At 37.3% G+C, this 25,437-nt stretch overlaps 1 protein-coding gene across 1 annotated transcript in view; it reads left to right on the forward strand.

Annotated features, from left to right (window-relative positions):
- The window catches only part of OPRM1 (opioid receptor mu 1), a 68,335-nt gene that overhangs the window by 36,524 nt on the left and 6,374 nt on the right, over nucleotides 1–25,437 (forward strand). The window contains 2 exon segments of the mRNA XM_045865783.1: nucleotides 12,424–12,776; nucleotides 13,492–14,012. Coding sequence (XP_045721739.1) covers nucleotides 12,424–12,776; nucleotides 13,492–14,012 — 874 coding nt within the window.

Raw genomic sequence — 25,437 nt, forward strand, 5'->3', positions numbered from 1 at the left:
CAACACAAATGCCAATCAGCTAAAAGGATATGTAAAATGAGGCATATTCATATAAAATACTACTAGAGAGCAGTTAAAAAGAATGAATTACATCTCAGGTATTAAAATGGAGAGTCTTCAAAATCATATTGTTGACTGAAAAGCTAAAGAAGCTCAAAAATGCTGCAGACTGCATGGTACTTCTTGAGTTAAGAAAATAATGCAACATTGCACATTTTCTAAGGGTACCTGTTTATGCATATAATTATTGTAAAAGCTGTGTAATAGACCAAAACCCTAAGAGTGTGTGTATCTGTGCTTGGGAAAGAGACAACCATTTGATATTGGAGTTGGGACTTCAAAAGGTCTTTAGTATTATCGGGAACTTGTGTATAACTTGTGTTACCATAAAGGGATTGGAATGAATTTAAAGACTGAAGAGAAAAAAAGACAAGTTTGACACAATACCTATTTTGAAAGAATGACGTGCTACAGAAGAGAGCACAAATGTACAACTGCATGCAAACCAGATTAACTGGAGGAGGAGAAGCAGGAGAAAGAAGAAAGGAGAAGAGGAAGAGGAAGAGAAGGAAGCAGAAAAACAAGAGAAAGAGTGTGGACAAGAAGAGTACACAGTAGTAGTAGAAGCAACATCACAACAGTAGTCATTATGGGAAGAGTTTAGATCACACCATGGGAAGGGCAAGAGGCATCATGAAGGGTGGTGTTTGAATTGGGCTACTGATGATATTTTATTCTAGCTTCATTTTAGTCCCATCTTCCATAGTCACATCCTAACACTATTCATCAACAACTCCAAAATCTCCCTTTTAAGGATCCGTACTCCTTTCAGACTAATATCTCCTAATTCAGACCCTGAATCTGGTACTCCCTCAAAACTGAGTATTCCCATCCCTCATTTTAACCACTTGTTTTTCAAACTACAAATCTCAAGTGAGCACCCACCACTGCCAAGCAAATGTTTCTTTGATGGACTTACTTTCCTGCTCTCCTCTCTGCCAGATCTCCTGCCTCTCTTGCTCCATCACCTTTGTTCATTGATGCCCCAGACTTTTACTTCATTCATTCATTTAACAAATATTTATTGTGTGCCTACACAGTAGAACTGAAGACAGTGAATGTGGATTTTTTTTTCCTAGAAGCCTGGTGAAACAAAAAACAGAAATGGAAACCACAAAATGGAAAATGAGGTCAAGAGAAGGATTTCACTGGAAAAGTATAAGCATGCAAAAAAAGTATTCAACGAGTCTGCAGACCTGTCCTGTATCTGTCTCCCTATTTTTAGTCTTGCTGCTAGTAATAATCAAGAAGGGACCAGACATTCACATGTGCTGTGAATGCTATCTTTCAGTTTCTCAAGGACATTGCTCCCATGAGTATCCTCTGTTTCCCCAATTCATCAAATTTTCACTGCTACATGATTCCATAACACACACACGTTTCTCTGGTCTATCAGATCAAGTTTTTAAAAAATCCTTTCTTGAACTCACACTCCCTCTGTTCTGCATAACACAATATTGCAAAAGCATTCTACATCCTCCTCCCACCTTGCTTTTTAACTCTTATCTACATATCTTCCAGCCCCACCACTCTACGGCCCTTGTCAAGACCATTAATAATGTGTATTTTGCAAAAGCAGCAAACGTATCTCTGTCCTCATTTTACTTAATCTCCGCAGCATTTAGTGAAATTGACCACTACAGATTTCATGACACTTTTTCCTTTCTAGGTTTCTTTAACCCCAGCTCTGGGTTTTTTGTTTGTTTTTTTTTTTTAATCTTGGCTATTTCTTACTTCTCCATCTTTATCAGGGCTTTAACCTGAGCCCTTTTCTCCTTCTTATAGAGACTTTCTTCTCAAGTAGTCTTCCATGGCCCCAGGCTTATATATTACAAAAATGTTAACCTCTCCCAAATCCACACTTCAGTGTGTCTTCTCTTCTAGACTCCATACTCCAATTACTACTTCATTTCTTCACCAGGTATCTAATAGGCATTTGGCAAAACAATAAACTAAAATACTATGTAATGCATGTATTCCCTTTCAATAATTCCTTGTTAATCCTGCAGCTCTTTTATATTTAAGACCAAACTATGGGGCTGAGCTTTATTTTCCCAAAGAAGAGGAGCCTATGAAAGAACTCAGGGAGGATGGTAAAAGTTAAGTTCTTGACTGTAAGGTTTGAAAGCCTTAGTTTTAAAGTGCAAGACTAGGTAGACAAAAAAGGAAAAATGTTTTGAATGAATTCTAAAAGCTTGGGCTTGATTATGGAAAGCTCAGCCTAAAGTACTGGGAGAATAGAGTTTAGGACAGAAAAGCTAGCAAAAATTGTGATTTTCCTGCAAAACAGAGAGGAGAGAGAACTTTCTGGGCTGGATCAAGTCCATTTGAAGGATAGGATAAAGAGAACAGAGAAGTCAACTCTTTATTTGGGGCCCTGCCCTTATCACTTACCCACCTCACTACCTTACTCCAGGGGCCAACTCTTTATGGGGATATAAATCACAAATCTGTGAACCCAAAACAGTAAGAGATTTGACCTCATACCTGGCTGGAATTCTGGAACGAGATGCCTCACAGAACATCCCATAGTACCATTGGATAGTGATGGTGGAGTAAAATGGTGGCAAGGCATAACAAGGCAGAGAAGAACTGAGATGGTGTTGCATTATATGGAAGAGATCCAAAAATGGGATGTAGGAGATTATTGGAATTGAGAACTATTGTGCCATTCAGAGGCACCACTGTCACATGCAGTAAATGAGCCCTCTAGTCAATTTGTGTGGTGGAAAGCTCAGGGCAGAAACCAGAGAGGTCATGGGATTGAATCTCAGGAAGCTCCCTGTGAGTGGGAACTGAGAAGTAGGCAGAGATGGGCTCAGAATATATGAGGTAGAGCTCAAAGCTCATACACTTTAGATCTTTTAGAAATTGATTTTTCTAAATTAAATTAAAAATTAATTTAGAAAGTAAATTTAAATTAATTGAATTGAAATTAATTAGAAATTAAAGCAAATAATTAGGTTGAGAAAGCATTAAAAATACAAATTTTTAAAAGCTGATAAATACCACAAACATCACAAAATCCATAATAATAATATTTTTATTAGTTAACTCCCCACCATACTTGGGTACTATTTTCCTAAATTTTAGGCTGTATAGTTTTTGAATGCCTCATCATTTGATACGACCTTGCATTATCATTTTCTATGGAAAAGAAGAAAACTAATTTAATTTTCCTCTAACATAGTAGATCAAAATTTATTTTTATTGATTCTTTAGAAAAATTTCTTTCCTTTACAGATTAATAGTGGAATTGTACAATATTACAAATGGTCAAATTTAGGGAAATATCTATCAAATTTCTTATATGAGCTATAAGATTTATCAGAAAAGCATTTATCAAATAAGTAATATGTGATCCAATATGTTAGGATGCATGAAATATGCAATTTCACATATAGACATGCTAACGGCTGTAGGACTGCTACAAATTCATGCTTTCAAAATCAAGAATTCTGATAAATTCTATTTCAAACAATTGTCATGAGGAGTCTTATTACCCTTGAATAATTGCATTTTATACTATATAATGAAATACAGTCATGATAGGAAAGAACTATTTTGATTGGATATTTATAAAAGCCCACTTACAAAAAAAGTATGTCTGGTGATTAAAAGACTTGTGCCTACATTCTGGCTCTGACATTTCAAACCTCATTTCCTTCCCACTCACGCTCTGATGCATCCTGTGTAACACATTCATATCCTATCTCTGCCTCTCTCCTTTTCCTTTACCCCCTTCCTTCTCTGTCCTTTTCTGAAACATTGTCCTTCTCTGCCTTAACATCGTTCACATTTTGCATCTTACCACAAGGTGATCTCATCCTCTTGCATGATTAGAATTACCATCCAGAGGCTGATGACTTACAAATGAATTGCTCCAGCTGAAATTCAAACATGATCATATTTCCTTTGTCCCACAACATAATAATCTCAAAATCAAACTATCAATACGGAATCTGCTTTCCCTGTCTTCTTCCCTGTTAGATAACGGTATTACCACCCTCTCCATTCTTCCATACTAGAATTTATGATTCATATTATACCCTTCCTCCTTTATTCCTTCTTTCTTTTTTTTTAAAATTTTATTTATTTATTTGACAGAGAGAAAGACAGCGAGGGAGGGAACACAAGCAGGGGGAGCAGGAGAGGGAGAAGCAGGCTCCCGGCCAAGCAGGGAGGCTGATGTGGGGCTCGATCCCAGGACCCGGGGACCACGACCTGAGCCAAAGGCAGACGTTTAACGACTGAGCCACCCAGGCGTCCCTCCTTATTTCTTAAAAGTAATTAAATCTTGTTGATCCTTCTTCCTAGTTATCTCAATTCACCATATGTTACATCTTTTTAAAATGATGTTACTCATCAGATGTTCAAAAGAGAGTTGGAAAGGTAGTCATAGAACTTGAAAGAGAGGTTGTGGATCAACTACATAGAACTGATAAAGGATTGTGAGAAAGTAAAGCAAAAGATATGAACTCAGCTCTTCTTTAAAAACTATGATTCTGTTACAATATTCAATATAATGAGAAAATGTCTCAAGATTTCCAAGATGTTCCCAGCATGGCCATTTTTGAGAAGATTAAAAAGCTTTGCATACCTACCATGTTTTAGCTAGATAGTGGGCTGAATGTTGCCGAGGCAAACTATTTGCAATGTTATCAACAACGCACTCCCGGAAAGGTACATGGCCCACATTACAGTACAGAAGGCACGTTGTAATTTTAGGTGAAGCCTAAAGAGATGGAGGAAAAAAATCTCAAACATTTGTACATTTCTCCATGCTTCGGGCCCTTTTACCATAAAACAAGGTGATCAGACAATGTGGTTTGGAAAGCCCCTTTCAGTACCTACTTATCATTACATGGCCTTTTTGACCAAAGTTCTTTTTAATTTGACAATGAACTGACAGGAAAAAGGGAATATTCCCTCTTTGCTTTCACTTTAAAAACTGCTGGTTCCCCTAAAAAAAAAGTTTGGCTTATCTTATTACAATAAAATAACCCAAATCCTTCATTCTATATTTAATTCCATTCAACAAGCATTTACTGGTGCCCATCTTGTGCTGAATTCTGTGCTGAATGGATAAATTTTCCCTATTTTTATTTCTTTTAACTTTTCCATTTGTGCTATCTTTCATATTTTACGTATAGTGAGTGATTATATGCACATCATCACCGAAAGTATAAATGAAGCCTTGTATTTGTTGTATGAACTATAATAGGTAATAATTTTACAGGCAGACTATGCCTTCTAAAAATTTATAATCTATAGCATATGCTTGAGCTTCTTCAGAAAGCAATTTTCTAATATTGATGTTGGTAGAATTGTTTCTCTTTTTTGTTCCTTCATTATTTAACAAGTACCTAGGGATATAACATTATTTGAAGTTAGTGGTAATGTACACTTGATTATTTTTTATGTACAAAACTTTAAGATTCTAAAATAGAAGACATTTCTTTTTCTCCTAAAACTTCCAAATTTGAAATCTAAGATATTTCTAAGTTCTAAAAACTAGTTCTTGAAAATAAAAGCAAAACCTTCTTATCTCTGAACCAAAAAGTTCTAGCTCTGAGATAAATGTTCTCATGCTGTCTTGGAAGTCAGTTCATCTAAGGAGATGAGATTTTCCTGCAAACAAAAATCTAAAGCTATAGACAAGAATATTTCAACCAGTTATAATGGTTAAATACATCAGAGGATTTAGCATAGTAATATTTTTCTATGACACATAAATATTATTTATCACAGAATTTGGCATCAAGTTCATAAGACATATTTTTATATAAACTTCTGATGAAATAAATGTTATTCAGGTCTTGAAGTAAAATTTCCAGAAATGAAATAAAGCAGGAAATAAGCACTTCTAAAAAGCATAATCAAAAAAAAAAAAGGGTTAAGCAAAGTCCTTGGCAATAATAGAAGTATCTCACTTTTTCCTCTGACCAGAGGAGTGGTGCATTGGCATGTGGCCATGTTCTCACTCCATCCTCCACCTCAGTTCCATTTCCAAAAGGAGAACTTGAAGAACCTTACAAAAATGCATACAATAAAATGAGAGAAATATAGATGAAAGTAGGCAAAAAATAAGCAACAGAGAATGAAATGATGAAATTAGCAGTAAAATTGATACAATAGAAAAGTATTTGATTTTAATGTCATTAGGATTCTATACGATTATTAAGAGGAAACAGATTTTACTCTGATTTTTCAGAGCCACAAATGCAAAAATACAATCACTTATATATTTCACATTTTCTATTTTAAAGTTTCATCCATTCAATCTACTTCAAGAAAGCAGATTTTTCCCTTGCTCTGTGTGAAAGATATTTTTCTCATGAATTGTCACTAATGGGAGATGGACTAGAATGAAAGTAAGAATAAAAAGAGAGAACAAAAAATGAAGCAGGTGTGGATAAAGAGAGAGTAACACTCAACCAAAAAGTCCCTGATGGTCATCACATTCTGGTGACACAGAGACAGAGCCAATTAACCTCTGGAAGGAGATGCTTCTTTGTTTAATTTTCTATAAGCCTCTCTCTGTCTTCTTTTTTGAGCCAAACTAGCAGGCAATAGTCACTTTCTTTTTTTTTTTTTATTATGTTATGTTAATCACCATACATTACATCATTAGTTTTTGATGCAGTGTTCCATGATTCATTATTTGCATATAACACCCAGTGTTCCCCATGCAGAACGTGACCTCTTTAATACCCATCACCAGACTAACCCATCCTCCGACCCCCCTCCCCTCTAGAACCCTCAGTTTATTTTTCAGAGTCCATCATCCGTCTCTCATGGTTCATCTCCCCCTCCGATTTCCTCCCCTTCATTCTTCCCCTCCTGCTATCTTCTTCTTTGGCAATAGTCACTTTCTTGTCCACAGGACCCAGAGGTCTGAGGTTACTACTTTTTCCTTTTTTTACTATAAGCTTATTAGAAATGTGGTCATTGACCAAATGACTTTGAAATAAATATAAGTGAAATATTTTAAAACATTCTATCGCAAAATGAGAAATCTCCTGTTCCTTCTTTCCCTGAGTTAGTGGAGAACATAACAGAAAATAACAAATTAGTATATGGTCTCTTTCTATGTTAATGAGAGTATCATCACTGGCTTTGGCTTTGGTTCTTAATTTAGATCTCAGTCTCTCTCTCTCTCTCTCTCTCTCTCTCACGCACACACACATACACACAAATACATACACATGCTTGCCTGAAATATCAGAATGAAATGGACAATAAATGAGAAATTTAAGTAGGTAGTCATGTAACCACTTTGCTCATCTAATTAGTAATTTATTTTCTCTATTAAAGTTGTGAATTTCTTTATGTGAGGATGGATAGATATAAAAGTCAGGGCAGTTGGAAGAAAAGTATCTTTCCAAGCACAGTGCTGGAAAGGACTCATTGAATCTTTACTGGATTAGATAGCTTTCTACTTCACTGGGATTAACAAACAGGAAAAAAGAGAGAAAAATTCCATTTGGTAAAAACATGAAAGAGCAGAAAATTAGACCAAAAAGAGGTGAAAGTCTTCTGCACATCCCAGTTGGCTCTGTTATGAATTTCTAGAGAAGGTAGCAGAGCAATGTGAAGGGCTTGACATGGTACAAAACTGACAAGCTGGATTATAGAATATGTTCTTCCTCTTTTCAAGTTTCTTTGGTCATTTTTTTCTGGCCAGAGACAAGGCCATCACATTTCAAAAATTAACTCAAAATAAAACAAAGGTTTGCAAAGCCCATTGGGTATACACGAGTAATTTATTCAGTGTGGCTTCATTTAACATATGTTGGTCAAAATCAATGTTTTGGCAAGTAGTAATAATTGCAAAAATGACACCAAGAGTAGGTCTGAAAATAAATAGGAGTTCTTTTATAATCACAAAGAAAAGAAGGGCATTAACAAACAAAAAGTGTTTATGAAACCTGGGAGATTATTTGAGCTGCCAATGAAATGGGATTCATAATGCCTCCCCCAACAGAGCATCTGGAAGCTCCATAAAACGGGTCAAACACTGAAGGTCCAGAGACTGTAATTTTTCAAAAATAATAATTGCATGGTAATATATTTGAATTTATATAGAAAATAAGCTACTCAATCACCTGGAACAGGTTTTTAAAAATACATATTGGAAAGAAAAAAAAAATAGCTTCAGCCTCTGCCTTGAGGAAAAGCCCCAATTCAGTGCACACAGTAAAACAGCCAAGGTGAGAAAGGCCCTGTGAGTCCAGGAGAGACACTCCAAGGACATGCCCTGTATCCCTCCCATGTCATTTTGTCCATTTTGTCACCAAACTCATTCATGGCACAGTAAGAAGGAATAGGTACAAAGGATGGCAAGAGGCTTGTGTGTTAATATCAGGGGCTCTACTCAGGTCCATTCAGGTCAACTGAGCACAAGGACGGTCCTTCCTTTAGCTCACTCTTTGTCGTGTTTGCTAACGCTGGTTTGTATATTCCTATAACTCATAATGTGACTCCGACTGTTCACGTAACTTTTCTGAGGCAACGTTCATACCACTGCATCAGACCCGAATAGAATGAAAGAAACGCTCGTGTTTGCTGGACTGCATGACCCCTTTTCTGATCAGACTGTCACATTAGATTTAAAGCCTTTAGAGACATGTTGGAGGCAACTGGAATTCTCAAATCTTTGGTCTTGTATAATTCTCTTACGTGTATTTAGGAAATTGCTAAGCCCTCTTTTATATGTTGCTGTGACTCAAAGTGTGAGTAATTGGGGTAAGAACACTGGCTATCTTTAGAGAAAGGCTCTTTGGATAAATTGAGAAAATTCAAACAGCTTTGTTCCTGTAAAATGCCAATTGAAACAGTTTTTGTAGATACTCACTTTTCCTCTTGTGATGTAGGACCCTAACCTAATTTTATTTCACAAACACCTCATTCCGGGGGAGAAAAATTTTTTTGACTGAAATAAACATACATCAATAAATATCTAGTGCTAAGATGAGCCTGAAGAGAAGGTTAGAGGTATTCTGAGTCATAAAACTGACAGTAAAGAACCTGGTTATTTAACATAATACACTCCTAAAGATAAGATGTGAAATGTAAGGTCGGCTGAGTAGGAAAGTGACTAAGGCAGTCAAGCACACTTTTGTATCATGCAGGTCTTTTATCAGTGGTGTAACTAATAAGGTTTTTTTTTCCTTCTTTGTGGGAGAAATTTATTTTTATAAATATCGAAATTTTTTAACTTCTTGAGCATCCAGGTCAGTTATTCTAAAATCCCTAAAGTCATAGTTTTAATTTTGTTTTAATTTGTTTGTTGTTGGACTTGGGCGGATCTTGTCTGAATTACCTTTTTATGTTTGCCACATTTAGAGTCCTCACTAACATCAAATTGGTTTACCTCCTCAAGTTAAATGGCTTTCTCTACCTTTTCCTTTTCAAATCTTTTAAAGGAGTAAAATTTCTAAAGCAATTCAAAAGGCCCCACACCTGGGGTGCCTGAGTGGCTCAGTCCGTTCAGCGTCTGCCTTTGGCTCAGGTCATGATCCCAGGGTCCTGGGATCAAGTCCCACATCAGGCTCCCTGCTCAGGGGGGAGTCTGCTTCACCCTCTCCCTCTGTCCCTCCCCCTCTGCTCATGCTCTGTGTCACACTTTCTCTCTCTAATAAATAAATAAAATCTTAAAAAAAAAAAAGAGGCCCCAGATCTGACTTTTGGGCATTAACGCAACTTCTGCGACTTTGACAGACAAGTTGGGGTATCAGAATTTTAGAGCTCAAATAAATAATTTGAGCCTGTTGACTCTGAGAGGGTTCATATAACTTCAGCTTCTTGGTGCTTATTGAAACCAAACAAACTTTCCTGAACACTGAATTAAGGCCCTAAAAAAATGAGTCCATAATATTATTTCCTCCAACCAACAGCCATCTTGGGCTAAATGAGTTAGCTCCTTAATTTCATGGGACTGAAAAATATACACAGGCTAAAGTTTAAAGAGAATGATTGAACCGGGGCGCCTGGGTGGCTCAGTCATTAAGCGTCTGCCTTTGGCTCAGGTCATGATCCCAGGGTCCTGGGATCGAGCCCCACATTGGGCTCCCTGCTCGGCGGGAAGCCTGCTTCTCCCTCTCCCACTCCCCCTGCTTGTGTTCCTGCTCTCGCTATCTCTCTCTCTGTCAAATAAATAAATAAAATCTTCAAAAAAAAAAGAGAGAATGATTGTACCATGTAAACAAAAAAGTCCAAGGCTTCAGGTAGATATTCCTCTCTTGCTCTCTCAAATCCACATCCTCTGTATGGGATCCACTTTCAGACAGGCTCTTCCAACAACCTTACATTCTCTCAGGTTTAATTATCTAAAAATAGTATACTCTTTCTTCAGAAGTCTCCCGAAAATTTTATTGGCTCTGGTTGAAACACGAGACCAGCTCTGAACATTCACCATGGCCCCAATCACTTTACATCTTGATGCATTGAACTAGTAACAGAGCCCACTACAAAGCCTACAGACTAAACATGGAAAAGGCGTTGTTTCCCAAGTGAAATTGAGTACTGTTCCTAACATTAAGGTAAACAGATGTGCAATGTCAGATACATCTGACAATTGGACAACACATTAGCAAGGTACTCCTCTACAATCATATATAATTTATTAGTGCTGTCATTGTACCTGCTCATCTCTTCTAAGTTCTAATTTCTGTGGCTTTGAGAACATTTAACACTCCTAGATACTTAGACAGGGGAAAGAAAAACATATTTCCAGGCAAAGACTTAATTAATGTTCATAACAGCTAACTTTCAGTATCCAAAAAGGAGATGCAACTCAATTCCCATTAATAGGTGAATGGATAAACAAGTCTGGCTTGTTTATCTATAACCACACAATCATATCTATACTCAGTAATAATAATAATATGCATACTTAGTAATAAAAAAGAATGCATTATTGATACATGCAACAAGATGTGGATGAATCTCAAAATATTATGCAGAGTGAAAGAAGCTAGACAAAAAAAAAGACTACATACTGAATGATTCTATTTACATAAAATTTTAGAAATGAAAACTAACCTATTGTGACAGAAAGCAGATCAAGATCAGTGATTGCCTATGAGTGGGGGGTCAAGTCAGGGAAGGGAAGATGGAAAGATTTAGGAGCTTCACAAGGAAATTTCTGAGGGTGATGGATATGTTCATTATCTTGATCAAGAATTGGCATTTCTTGCTGTAAAGGGCAAGATAGTAAATATTTTAGGCGTTGCAGGCCATATGGTCTCTGTCACAACTACTCAACTCTGCCACTGCATCATCAAAACAGCTATAGATAAGAAGTAATTAAATGAATGTGAGTGTGTTCCAACCAAACAGGGAGCAGCCCAACCCAGTCTGCAGGCTGCAGTTTGCCAATTCCTGATCTTGATTAAGATAATTGTTTTGCAAGTGTGTACATATGTCAAGACTTATCAGATTGTACACTTTAATTACATGCCATTTATTGGATGTCAATTAGGCCTCAATAAAGCTATTAAAAAATAAAAACAAAACAAACAGCATTAGCTTCCTCATCATGGATTGGATAAAGTTCATGCTTCTTGCCATGGCATACAAATCCCTCCATGAACTGGCCTCTGTATTCCTACCCAATCAGATTTATTGCCATTTTCTGGTGGGATTTTACCTTTTGGAGTGCCAAAACACACACATCATGCTATTTCAACTCTATGCCTTTATTTAGGTGTTCTATCTAGAATAACCTACCCTCACCAGTGTAAGATTAAACTTGCACATTTACAATTCCAAGATACCTTTCTTCTTCCCTTATCTTACTCCTTCATTTCTTCTTGTGCCACCATTATAATCTGTGTGTGTGTGTGTGTATACACAGATATATATTTATATGTACATATAAACACACTTGCACTATTACATTGATATATATACATACACATTCTTGCATGATTACACTTTTCCATACTTTTAACTATATATATCTGAAATTTTTCTTTTACATATGTAGAGTTAAAATGAATTATCATTCATTCTATATTCATTTCATGAATATCAGTAGACTTGGATATATGACTGAGCACTCCCTGTGTCTATTACATCTATCACAGTGCCTGGCACCTTAAAGAAACTTAGTAAATCAGTATGGCAGCTGATATTAAGGCCATCTTACAGATTATAAAACTGATAAGTAGAGAAACCGCATTTAGTTCATAGACACATGGTTATGAATAGCCAATCTAGTATCAGAAAAAAGTTCTTCCATATCTAATCTCAAGTGCTTTCCACTAACCCTTGCAATATTTTTTATTATCAGAAGCTTATCTACATTTCATATTGGTCTTTTTCTGACTTTGCCACCACTCCTCTTTCACCCCCTAGATACACCAAAATGAAGACTGCCACCAACATCTACATTTTCAACCTTGCTCTAGCAGATGCCTTAGCAACCAGTACCCTGCCCTTCCAGAGTGTCAATTACCTAATGGGCACATGGCCATTTGGAACCATCCTCTGCAAGATCGTGATCTCCATAGATTACTATAATATGTTCACCAGCATCTTTACCCTCTGTACCATGAGTGTCGATCGTTACATCGCAGTCTGCCATCCCGTCAAGGCCCTGGATTTCCGTACTCCCCGCAATGCCAAAATTGTCAATGTCTGCAACTGGATCCTCTCTTCAGCCATTGGTTTGCCTGTAATGTTCATGGCAACAACAAAGTACAGGCATGGTAAGTTGCAGACCTGAGGGATGAAGGGTTTATAGACTGACATGCTGGTGAAGTCATGAGTGGTCCAACTTCTTAGTCAAATTGTAATATCAGTGATTTTTTTCTAACAGAATGCCTTTGAATCTTTTGTAATATGAATTCTCCCCTAAATTTTAAGCACACTAAACATCTTAAAGAGACTATAATCTATTGTTTCCTGATTTCTCTGCATTGACTTCATCAAAATGAGGGCAAACTAAGACTATAGCTCTTACAAGAATGATTAGACTTAAACCCCAAAAAACATTAAGTTGTTTTAAAATTTCAAATGGCTGCTAACATGACAAATTTATTTTTCTAGTCCTCATATCAGAATGATGAACCACCCATCAAAAATGGAATGAAAATATCCATTAGCTGGAACCTCCTACAGATTTTGGACAGTGATTGTATTTTTTATGTCAACATAGACCCCATAGAGGATCTAGCTTACAAAAGGTTCCACAATTGTTGACTGAATGAAAGCTTAATGTGATCAAAATGGACCAAAAAATGAGATATTTAGAAAAAAAAATCTAAAAATAACTCTCCCTGAAAATCAACAGAGAGCTGAGTTTCTCCCTCAATTTCTTTAAATCTTCCCCTATTGGCTTCCCTTAATGGATTTATGTTAGCTCTGGTCAAAGCTATAATTAGATGTTGCTGCTAATTCTTCCTTATAATTATTGTTTTCCAGGTTCCATAGATTGTACACTCACATTCTCTCACCCAACCTGGTACTGGGAAAACCTGCTGAAAATTTGTGTTTTCATCTTTGCCTTCATCATGCCTGTCCTCATCATTACAGTGTGTTATGGACTGATGATCTTACGCCTCAAGAGTGTCCGTATGCTCTCTGGCTCCAAAGAAAAGGACAGGAATCTGCGAAGAATCACCAGGATGGTGTTGGTGGTTGTGGCTGTGTTCATTGTTTGCTGGACTCCCATTCACATTTATGTCATCATTAAAGCCTTGATTACAATCCCAGAAACTACATTCCAGACCGTTTCCTGGCACTTCTGCATTGCTCTAGGTTACACAAACAGCTGCCTAAATCCTGTCCTTTACGCATTTCTGGATGAAAACTTCAAACGATGCTTCAGAGAGTTCTGTATCCCAACTTCCTCCACCATCGAGCAACAAAACTCCACTCGAGTCCGTCAGAACACTAGAGACCACCCCTCCACGGCCAATACAGTGGATAGGACTAACCATCAGGTATGCAGCTTCTAGAATTGGGTACACCTACTGGGGATGACATAAAAATTATAGAGTTTGTACCAATCCAAGTTTTAATCCATTAGAAGTGAATCAGTAACTAAGGGATGAAGGTTCTCCCCCTGTGAGGACAGAGGGAGGAGAACAGCAAATTATGTTCATTGTGACAGAGAGGTACTTTACATTTTATAAACAGCTTTATGTATTTGTATGTATTTATTTAGAGATACACCAACTAGAAATTCATAAAGCTGCTAAAAAGCAGTATCTTCACAGCTGTTGCTTCTATGCAAAATTAATGATGTTAGCACATTGTGGAAGTGATGCTGTTCTAGAATTCTTCTCATTTTCCCCAATGTTTATGTTTCATGCATATCATTGCAAGTCAGTCCTGTTCTGGTTCTGTGGTTAAACAGAAAAGGTCATCACTTCACTCACTGTAGTGATGGGTGCCAGATGTTCCCAGCAAATCAGTGTCACAGCAAAGGAGAAAAGACCAAAAAAAACCAAAACCAAACAAACAAACAAACAAAACAGCTAGTCCTAACTTGTTCAGCCATTGATTTGTCAATCTTTATACCTGAACTCTAGAGGAAACATCAAACATATTACTTAATTATTAGAACTAACTTACTTTTTAATAGTCATTATACCAGTTAATAGGGTGAGGAGTGACTATTTTTTGGAAGATATATTCCTATGTGCAGAGTACAAAGGGCAGCCTGCATGGGAGAGGTAAGATTTATACACAGTATTATAGTCACAGGAGAATCAGAAAAGAGAAAAATTTGTCTCTAAGTTAATATGATCTTGATAAGCCAATGATGTGCAAAATTTGGTGTCTGATAGAAGGTAAACCAAACATATCACTTAACTCTTAATATTAATTTAAATAAATAAACTTTCAAATAATAGTGTCAGCATCCAAAAATCCAAAAAAGCCTCCGTAATTTTATAACACAGAACTCAAATTTGAGCTTCCAGTGAAGTAAATCCTTGAGTCAGAACCTGGTCAGAGGCCAGGACTCTGAGAACAGATGCCTCCATAAAAACGACTGGAAGTCTAATTGAGGAGGCAGACGAAGATCCTTACAGTACAGAGCGGCTGCCTCCTCTCCATTTTCTTTTCCCCAGGCCCCACTCTGTCTCCCCCACGCCCACTACCAGCCCCCAGCGCAGCCCCACCCAGGTTTACCCTTTCCTACTGACAACAGGCCTAGCTTAAGGAGGCCCACATGGTCTGCCATAGGAGGCGCTAATCCTCACACCTCTGCTATTAAATAATGCTAAAAGGAACACTGGAATTTGGGCCCTTTAGGCAGTATAAGCTAATGATGGCCAACCGACTGCCAACCGAAGGGAAATTACTACTTTATTTTGTGTCACTTCTAATCCCATTTCAGACTGAGTAATAGACAGAAGAAATGTTTTTCCACTCTGCTTCTTTTCTCTATATTTTTTCCACATCAAGACTTCTCTAAACCTGCTTCTTCTACTAAGCAGCTCTCCCTCTCAGCAGCTATTAAAAGCTTGTGAGTAACTTAAAGAGGGTAGGGATTCAGAAGATTTTCTCTGACCTGAGGATAATATATTGCAGAATGCAATTTAAAACTCTCAATCCTAAACCAAGGTTAACACATTTTGCCTTGGAACAAAGTACTTCCATTGGAGCATAGGGATGGAACACTCTATAAAGTATTGATTCTTGCTCAGTTGGGGCCTGCCCCACCTTCCCTCTCTTGCAGGCACGCTGGGATGCAGCTGTGGGTAGCTTTACCCTGGACCACTGCGGGGGCCTCTTGTCACGTCTGATTCTCTCAGTGTCCTTCCCCCACCTGCTCTCCTGGAGACACAGCTCCCAGCCTGTCTGGTGCAGCCTTTCTCCTGAGTTCAGTATGATTGTCCTTCAGTTGCCCCGACCCCGCTCTTGACTCCCGTCCAGATCCAGCATTTTCACATTAGTGTGGTTCCTGCACAGCCAGAGAGAAGAGAAAGGAAGCTAATTGAGGAAGCTCTGTTCTAAGTAACTAAAAGGTTTGCTTTAAAAATACATCCACTTAGGGCTTATCTTCATTGCTGTCTCTATGAAGCAGCATCAGGATCAGATAACAGCAGAAACACATTAGCCCTGGAATTGGCTGCTTTCCCAAAATGCCTAGCTGGGAGGGCTGGACAGAGAAGAGCGGCTGACAGGAAAAGAGGAAAAGACACTCTGACATATTTGAAAATTAAGATAAATCAAAGATCTCTTTCACTCATCTCCACTGATGTGTCATCGTTAGAATCAAGGCGGTTACACACAGACATCTGGAACGATACATAAGCCTTTGGTGAGAGTTTCAATGAGATATCAAAATCATGAAATTATTTGAAGGAAAGATCAAACACTTTATGGCCGTGTCTATAGGACATAGTTGGTTAGTCAGACAAATTCAGAATCTGACTGGCAGGTTTTTGGGTTTTTTGTTTGTTCATTCATGTTTTTGTTTTGACACCATGAGCCATTATGTTGCAAAGCAAAGCTAATTGGATTTGCATGAACTTTTTGACTGCTTGTTCGGAGTTGGTACTGTTGTAGATGTTTATGTCCCTCCTATATATTTGTATTTTCTCCAAGAAATAGATTATCCTCTATATGTCATGTTTCAAGCGCATTAGTCAACTTCATATTCTGCAGATCAGAGATCCAATATCAAACCTTCCCAGGGTGTCTGTATTCTGACAACTGTACACTGAGACCATGTCCCTACAGCGCAAAATGAAGAGTTGGCAGTTATCAAGGTAATTTGATAAGCCGTATGAGAAAATTCTGTGCCCCAAATAAACTTTGCCTCATATTTACATAGTTAAGGGCTATTTGGTCAGCTTTTGCTACATAACAAATCATTCCAAGACATAGTGGCTTAACGCAACCATTTACGTAGTTTGAGCTTCAGTAGATCGGTAGTTTGAGCTGGGCTGGGCTAGAATGTTCTTCCGGCCTTAGCCAGGCTCACCCGAGGGGCAGCTGCCACTGGCAGAACTGCCATCAGCTAGCTGAGCTGGGATGAGCCCTGCAAGAGTGGCAAGCTCCGCATGGATCCTCATCCTCCAGCACGTTAGCCCTGCTGTCCTCATGGTGGTCCCAGGCCCTAGGTTCAAGGGGTGGCAAAACAGACCTTACCTCTTGATGGTAGGAGCTGCAGTTACATTGCAAAGGGGTGTGGATATAGGGATGGAAATCACTGTGGCCTCTTTGGCCAACTATCTACAGTAGGTGCATGCTGCACTGGGGGACAGGCATAGCTTCCTGAGGGCATGAACCATATCTGCCTTGCTCCTTCTTCTTTCTCCAGCAGCTATCTAAAACAGTGTCTGACACATTAAAAAAGTACTCCAAAAATATCTGTTGAATGAATGAATGATCAGAGGGCTTATGATATTTCAGGAGATTATGGAGGGCGGTAAGAATGACCCCTTTCTTATGCAACTGATGGACAACCTCAATGCTTGCATAACACTCTGACGTTATTCCAGGCTCACTCTTCAGTAACTGGAAAATATTCACGAGAGGGGTTCTTTGTTTTCTTTTCTCTAGTCCTCTGATCAAAAGTTCTACTTTCCAAAAATTGTTACATTTGTGCTTGTCTTCTAATTTTATTTTTAACAAGTACTATTGATGAGCCGGCCAAGAACTGGATTCGGTGCCCTAAAGAGGTCTTGCCCTAAGTATAAAAAAATAAAATAAAAGATGTCCTCATGTCCTTTTGTGCATTCCAGGGCTCAGCCTCCTGCTCCAGCTGTAGGACTCCATGCCTGATTTATGTTCCGCTCATTGTCTTTATGGCTTCTAGATTTTTATTGGGTAGACTTAGACATAAGTTTTCCATCTGCTTTCCGTGCAATTTAATCTCTCTGTAGGTGTACCACCCAACAGTTGTTACTGGACCCCACCTTGCTTCAGAGCACTTCCCCCATTTGCTCAGATAAATTCAGATCAGTTCAGACCTGAGATGCTGGCCATGCCCACGTGCCTTCACTGCTTGGTTTCCCACCCTGGTTGTATTCCATAATGCATTTTCTGTTGTGATACCTAGATTATGTCCTTTAATGGTTAACATTATATGGGAAAAGAAACAACTCTATTAGGCCAGTTGGATTATTATTTAAAGAGTTTGTATTAACCATAACCATCATAATAATGCTATCTTACATTTTTATCACTGCCTACAGATTAAAAAGGTTTTTTGTGTGCACTGTTGCCTTGGCTTCCTACCACAACCCTGATGGGTAAACATGAAAAACTAAATGCTCAGGGAGGCTCAATGACTATAAAAATCAAACCACCAGTAAGAGGCAGAACCCAGACAAACATCTGGGCTTCCAACATTAATCCAAAACTTTCCTCTGCTTTCCTACACAATGCCGATTTGTGCTCAAATATTATTACAGGGTCTCAGCCAGAGGTTCTCAAACATTATTATGCGTATAAGTTCTGAGAAACTCCTTTAAGAAATTCTGGTTCACTGGGTCAAGGTCGAGGTAGGGTCCAAGTATCTGCATTTTGAATAAAACATGAAATTGAAAACGATTTAAATTGTAACTTTATAAAATACTATTAAAGTTACTGTTTTGTCTAACCTGGCTACCATTTTAGTCAAGCTGATTGGTAAGAATTTTTTCACCAAATGAGTCTTGTGTTTAACGAAATAATGTAGCTACAGTGGGAACAAAGCCTTAACTTTCTATCAGTGAGTCTTACAGGATATAGAGATATAACATTGATAAAGTTAATATTATGGTACCTCCTGCCAACTTCTTCTCATTAATATGGCCAGTCCAGCCCTAAGCCCTCTGGTTACCATTTTTAAAGCATTTTCTTGACATTTTAATCCAAGTAGCATGTCAAGAAATTAGGAGATGCTTTGCAATTGTATTAACTACAAACCTATATTATCCCCAGCTAAACTAAAAGCAGAAGCCTAATTTTTTAAATCAACCACATCACTCTCAAAAACTAGATCTTAATTTTTTTTTATAAAACATCTGTGGAGAGATAATTTGAGGAGGAAAAGCATTTCAGTTCCACCACAAAAGCCCCAAATGAGAATAGCTTACAGAATTACAGAGCTTGACCACATTAATGCACATTTTGTGAATAAAACCAAAATGGCTATTCTTTCAATTCTAAGGTTTAAAAAGAAAATGGATCCAGTTACAAGCATGTGTGTATGCGCATGTGTATGCTCATGTGCATGATATTGGTGTGCCTCTTTATGTATGTGTAGCTCTAGAGTATATTTAGATTTAAAATGAATAATATCTTTAACAAATAACAATAAGAACGTCTTATTTCTATAACTTGGCCATAATCTGGGAGGAGAAAATATTGTTTAATTGAAAATATGTTTATTCGCAGAAAATATTTGGCTTTAAGGCTATTAGAAATAACACTTACTGACCAGTTTGTGCCCAGTGTATCTTATTTAGTCATATGAGGTATGGATCATTATCTCTACAGTTGAGGAAACCAATGTTTACAGAATTCACCTGCCCAAGATCATAGTTACAAAAGGAACTGAGGAATGAACCCAGTTGAATTTTATTTTAAACTGTGTGCCCTACTGCCCCACCAGTCTGGTTGTCATTCTTCTCAATGGTAGCTCTTAGAACTAAATTTTAATATTTACATACTAACAATTCAAATGCCATAAGTTCTTTATGTAGGCTTGTTTAGATGTATTCATAGCTATCTGTGTATCTGTGTATAAAGATAAACATCCAAATAGATTGATGAATAGCTTGGGGAATTAAAAATTTGATAATGAGGATTTGGGTTATCATTATATGAGTCCAAATTATTCGAACTAAAATTTTTTGCCATCATTAAGGTCATATTGATTCTCACTGAATGATACTATTTGCTTTTCCACAAGTTAGAATTTTTCATTCATGTCAGAGAGGCTCAATTAGTATTTTCATAAATTATGTTTATCCTACTAGAGAAGGCAGCTTGGTGGGTGGTGGTGCCAGAGGAGACCAGGACAGGGAGTCAGGTGAATGTTCCAGTAGTCATGCTGTGCCTGTCCAACATGTGATAGAACAAAGCCCTTCATCTTATAAGAGCTCAGTTTTCTCAACTCACGCATAAGAGGGTTGAACCAGAAGATTATTCTGCATATCAGAACCATGCAGTGAAACTTGATGCATGAATTAGCTAGTGTTCTTCCTGAATGAATACTCTCATCTTTCAGGAAGGTTAAATTTTAAAGATTAAGTTAACTAATATAATTACTGCAACATTTTCCTGTGCTTGTTGTTTCAATTGATGTAACTGATAAAATACAGCAACATATTTATCTTTAAAAAACTAACTTTAAATGAGATGTTACTTATTTGGCTGACCTTAAGTGGTGAATTGCTATTTCATAATCATTTATCATGGAAAATTTAGTGTTTTGAAACATGCCAATCTTTAGTTGCTATCTATATTTATAGCTTGGGAGCTAAATATGAAAGGTGGATATTTTGCTCTTTTAACTTTCTACAACACGTTTATTCTTCCTTCTACCTTTATGAATTTGAAATGTAGTTACATAGCATTTTTTTGTTTTTGCATTTTTTTCCTCATACCAAACAAACTAAATGAAGTTGATCTATCACAAACCAGTCATTAACTTTTGATTGTCATTCTGATTGCTGTATCTTTTGGTAGGTTGCAATAAATATTTGCAAATTGCTACAATTTTGCAAATGACAAAATTATTTGGGGGATTACCTTATGAGAACTATAAGTTTCTAAAATAAAACATGTCTTAATTTTTCTTTTCTAATTATCATTTCCATGGAAATCAAAAACCTAAGGTCACAGCTTTTGTTGCCCTTCTCCCTTTACACTAAGGAATTTTTTTTTAAAGATTTTATTTATTTATTTGAGAGAAAGAGAGAGAGACAGAGAAACAGCATGAGAGGGGAGAGGGTCAGAGGGAGAAGCAGGCTCCCCACTGAGCCGGGAGCCCGATGTGGGACTCGATCCCAGGACTCCGGGATCATGACCTGAGCAGAAGGCAGTTGCTTAACCAACTGAGCCACCCAGGCGCCCTACACTAAGGAATTTCTTATATAATGGAGTTCCTGGCATTGAAGTGAGTAGAAAGTGGATAAGAGGAGGCTACTAACAAGATTTATTTTGAATGCTAAATAATTGTGATAGTACTTTTTCAAAACATGAATGGTTTTCATGATACATATCCAAAAGATTATAATGCCAGCTCTGAAGACATCATATGAGTTTGATCTTCTGCATTACCAGGGATGTATGCTGAAGGAATGAATACACATAAATATTATTTTACTTACCATACCTGGGTGGGAGGTAAGTTTAAATATAATTTAATGTTTATTGTTTTATTGCTCATGAATCAAAGAAAATTAATTACTTTTTCTTTCCATAACAACTGAACTTACTAGGAACACATGTAAATAAATAATTAGCCTGATAAATTAGCTCCCTATAATTATCAAATATTAAATAAATATAAGCTGAAAGTTTTACTGTGATTTAAAATAATGGCTCTGTCAGTCCAAGAATGAAGATGGAGAAAAATAACTCAGGTCCTTTGTCTATAAAGCATAGTATTTATAAGGAAAGAATAAAGGAAGGGAGGGCAGGATGGAGGGAGAAAAAGAGTACATTTTATGTTTGAAATCAGCCACATTCTTCCTACTCTTTTGTTTTCCATACAGATACCAGGAATCCTAGGGATATCAGAAATCTAGGAAATCTATCAAGCCCAACCTAGTTGTTTCCCTTTCCCCCCCCACATTATCAAATCTTCATAAAGGTCAAAAGAGATAGTGATAAAGATGATCCAAAATCCCAAAACGGTATGCCTAAGACCCTTAAAGCATAACAAATGTATAACTTTTTCTTATTGTGATGAGATATTTACTTCTAAGACATCTGATAGAAAAGCAAAAAAGTAAAGGTTATGGAAAATGACATTAAGAAATGAGAATATTTTCTCAAGAAAAGCCAAATTATTTAAAAAAAAAAAAGCCTTAAGAAAATGCAGTGAATAGGGAATGTAGAAGGGAATGCGGTCATTACATATTTGACAATACAATCACTTATTTAATCCATCCTATAATTTACCAATTTAGCAAGAATATTACACTCTTACTATTCTTTATTTCTTCTCTATCATGTTACCAAATTGTCTTTATATTCAAAAATCCCCAAATATAATTACATATAAATTCATTCAAATTCAAAACATCAACTTAAAAAAAAATGCTTTATTTGAGTTACCCTTGGGAGACAGAAGAGATACACGTTACTCCCAGAACCTTACCATGCTGCAGATAGATGGAGGCTTGCAGTATGGCTACCATATACATTAACAACTGAACATTTTTCTGGTTATTTCAGAAATTCAGTGGGACAGTTAGACTCTCAAATGACTACACTATAAGTAAATATCAACAACTAAATCCCATTAATGTAATTGGATTTATCAAGCATATGCAAAATATTCACAGTTCGTAGGTAATTGGAACTGGAAAAAAATACTAGAGAGCATCCAATCCAAACTGCCTTATCCTACAAATGAGGAGTGTGTAGGCCAGATATGTACTTTTTTAATTCTGTGCTTTTTTTCTGAATATAAAAGATGATAGAATCTTTTCAAGTATCTGATTTTCAAGTAGAGTTTAGGAAAACTTTTATGACTAAAGAAAAAGTCAGGTAATTATATATTACATACACCCTGGTATATGTAAATTTATTTAAAAATTTCAGCAAGTAAGGGAACACTTTATAATTAGATAAGAATAGCAGATATAATATAAAATCCTAAAAGTTTAGGTGGCGCATTTATTTATCCAGATTGTACCACTGACCAGCTGAATGCTCCTAAGTTTCTGAAACTCTCCAGTTTCAACTGCTACATCTGTGAGAATGGTGATAATTGTAGTAGCTAGCACTTAGTTTTGACTTGAATGTGATGTATCATAGTCCACAAACTTTGCCAGACAACTGACTAGCATTACTGTTCTAAGCCACTCAATGAGGCTTTACACTTTTCATCTTTCTTCTCTTTTCCCCAAGAAACTGAATTACAGCTCTTGTAAAGAAAATTTAAAAGGAATAAAATCATGGTGCCAGAAGAAATCAATCATAAGATTGGTCCTAGCCAAGACTTCTCAACCTTGGCACTGGTGACAATTTGAGCCAACTAATTCTTGTTGCAGGGGAACGTGCATTGCTATATTTAGTAGCACTCCTGGCCTCTATCCAATAGATGGAAGCAGTACCCACCCACCCCTAGTTGTGACAACCAAAATGTCTCCAGACACTGCCAAATGTCCCCTGGGTCCAGGGGCGGGGGGCAGGGAGGAAGGGGTGAACAGTGGCAGGAAGAGGGGAGGGATGAGTTAAGAACCATTGATCTAACCTGACAACCACATTTAATTGATGAAGAAATTAGTTGTGATGTCTTTAAGGTAGTGCCTGAAAGTAGGAGCTAAAGCCCAGGTGTCCTGAGAGACACCACACTGATTTCTCAAAAGAAAGCTTCCTTCTGCACTGCTAACATTGCAAAGATTAAGACTCAGTATTAATGGAAGACAAGAGGAAAGCACAATTCTTCAATCTTTATTTTATGTGGAGCTTCTCTCTCAGAGAAAAGATCTTCAGCCTAAAACATTATTAAGAAAAAACTCCACTAATTAAAGCCAACAGGTGGAAGCTACAGGGAAAGGGATTGTAATACAACGAAAGAAAAACTTTTCTAAGTCTTGAAATTCAAGGACTTCCTTGTCACTGGAGGCTTTGAATGTTCAAGCATCAGCATTTTGCCTCCATGAAAGGGAATGCGGCCAGAATTTGGGTGTTAAGATTTGATGTCTCAGGAGTCAAACAAATAACTTCCTATAAGGATCTTACAACACACTACTACAATAAAATGTTAATATGCAGTCCATGCGAAAATAGCTCTTTAGACAAATTTTCAGAAATGTTGCATATCTTATTTTGGTCATGGGGACTGATACTGTGTATTAGCATTGTAAAGGCTTTGAGAAATCCTACTCTGTGTGTGTGTGTGTGTGTTGCAATTAGTTTATATATATATTTGCCTTTTGTTCTTTAAGCTGAAGTTCTCAAACTTATCTGAACACAGGTCCGGTGTTTCAAAGGATGTCTCCTAACATCTCACAGAATGGAGTTTTCACAAAACAGTTTCAAAGCCCACTATAGACCATAAGTGCCAGCTAGGCACAAATATTTTCAAACTTCAGTGTTTTACTAGAATAAATGGCAACATCATTTTATCCCAGGTATTAACCAGGATTCTAAAATTGATCACTGATCTCTTAGTCTCACTCATTTAAAATATATGGCCTAAATACAAGCAAGATACTGAAACTTGTTTCAGTTTGAAATAGAACAGGTTGTGTTTTGTTTTGGTTTTCACTTTTGTTTTGCTTTGTTTTGAGATTTGCCACTTTCTGGTTATACTCCTAAAGGGGGAAAATGTCTATGTAGCTTTGGGATGTGTTTTCACTGATTTAAACTACACATTGCTAAGAATAAGTCTCATAATTGGCACATTCTTCCGTTTTGAATAAAACATCTTTGAGGAAAATAGGTTTCTTTTAAAAATCATCTATACTCAACAGTGAGATGCATTCCAAAAAAGTTGAATAATTACAATCTTTCTTGTGAAAGAACACAAGACTAGAAACCAAGAAGCCTGGGTTCTGGTGCCAGGTTGCCGATAACCAGCTGTGTGCGCTTGGCATCCCATGCCAGTCGCTGCATAGGAGATCTTCCCAAGCAGGACATCCCTGATCTCTTTTAACTGCCAACAAATTAGGGCTCCTTTCTGGGTTTGACTGATCACCCCATTCAGACTCTGGGAACTAGCTTCTCCTACTGAACCACAAAGGTAACCACCAAAGCTTCCTTTCGTGAGACAAAAGATTTATTATATTGAACAAAATAAACACACACTAAGAGCAGGAGGAAGCATATGGCTCAGCGAGTCGGGATCCTTTGAACTACCAGATTTCACCTCTCTTTGAATTCTCCTTTACCGAAGTTTGACCCCTTATCATACTGTAGATTCCAATATGTCTATATAGGCAAAGGAGCTTAGAAAAAATGGATGAGTTCTATATCATTGAAGTAAATGGAGAGTTTTGCCTATTAGGCATCAACTCTCAGTTTTTTGTGTGGCTTTGTTTTTATGATTCTATAATAATGAAATTTTGAAGCCTTTTGTTGGCTGAAACTCTGATCAGCTTCTAAAGTACCCAACTCTGGGGCGCCTGGGTGGCTCAGTTGGTTAAGCAACTGCCTTCGGCTCAGGTCATGATCCTGGAGTCCCTGGATCGAGTCCCGCATCGGGCTCCCTGCTTGGCAGGGAGTCCGCTTCTCCCTCTC

This window comes from Mirounga angustirostris, unplaced genomic scaffold (assembly GCF_029215605.1).
Source record: "Mirounga angustirostris isolate CCGP_5_RB_7025 unplaced genomic scaffold, mMirAng1.0.hap1 SCAF_8, whole genome shotgun sequence".
Taxonomy (NCBI): Eukaryota; Metazoa; Chordata; class Mammalia; order Carnivora; family Phocidae; genus Mirounga; species Mirounga angustirostris.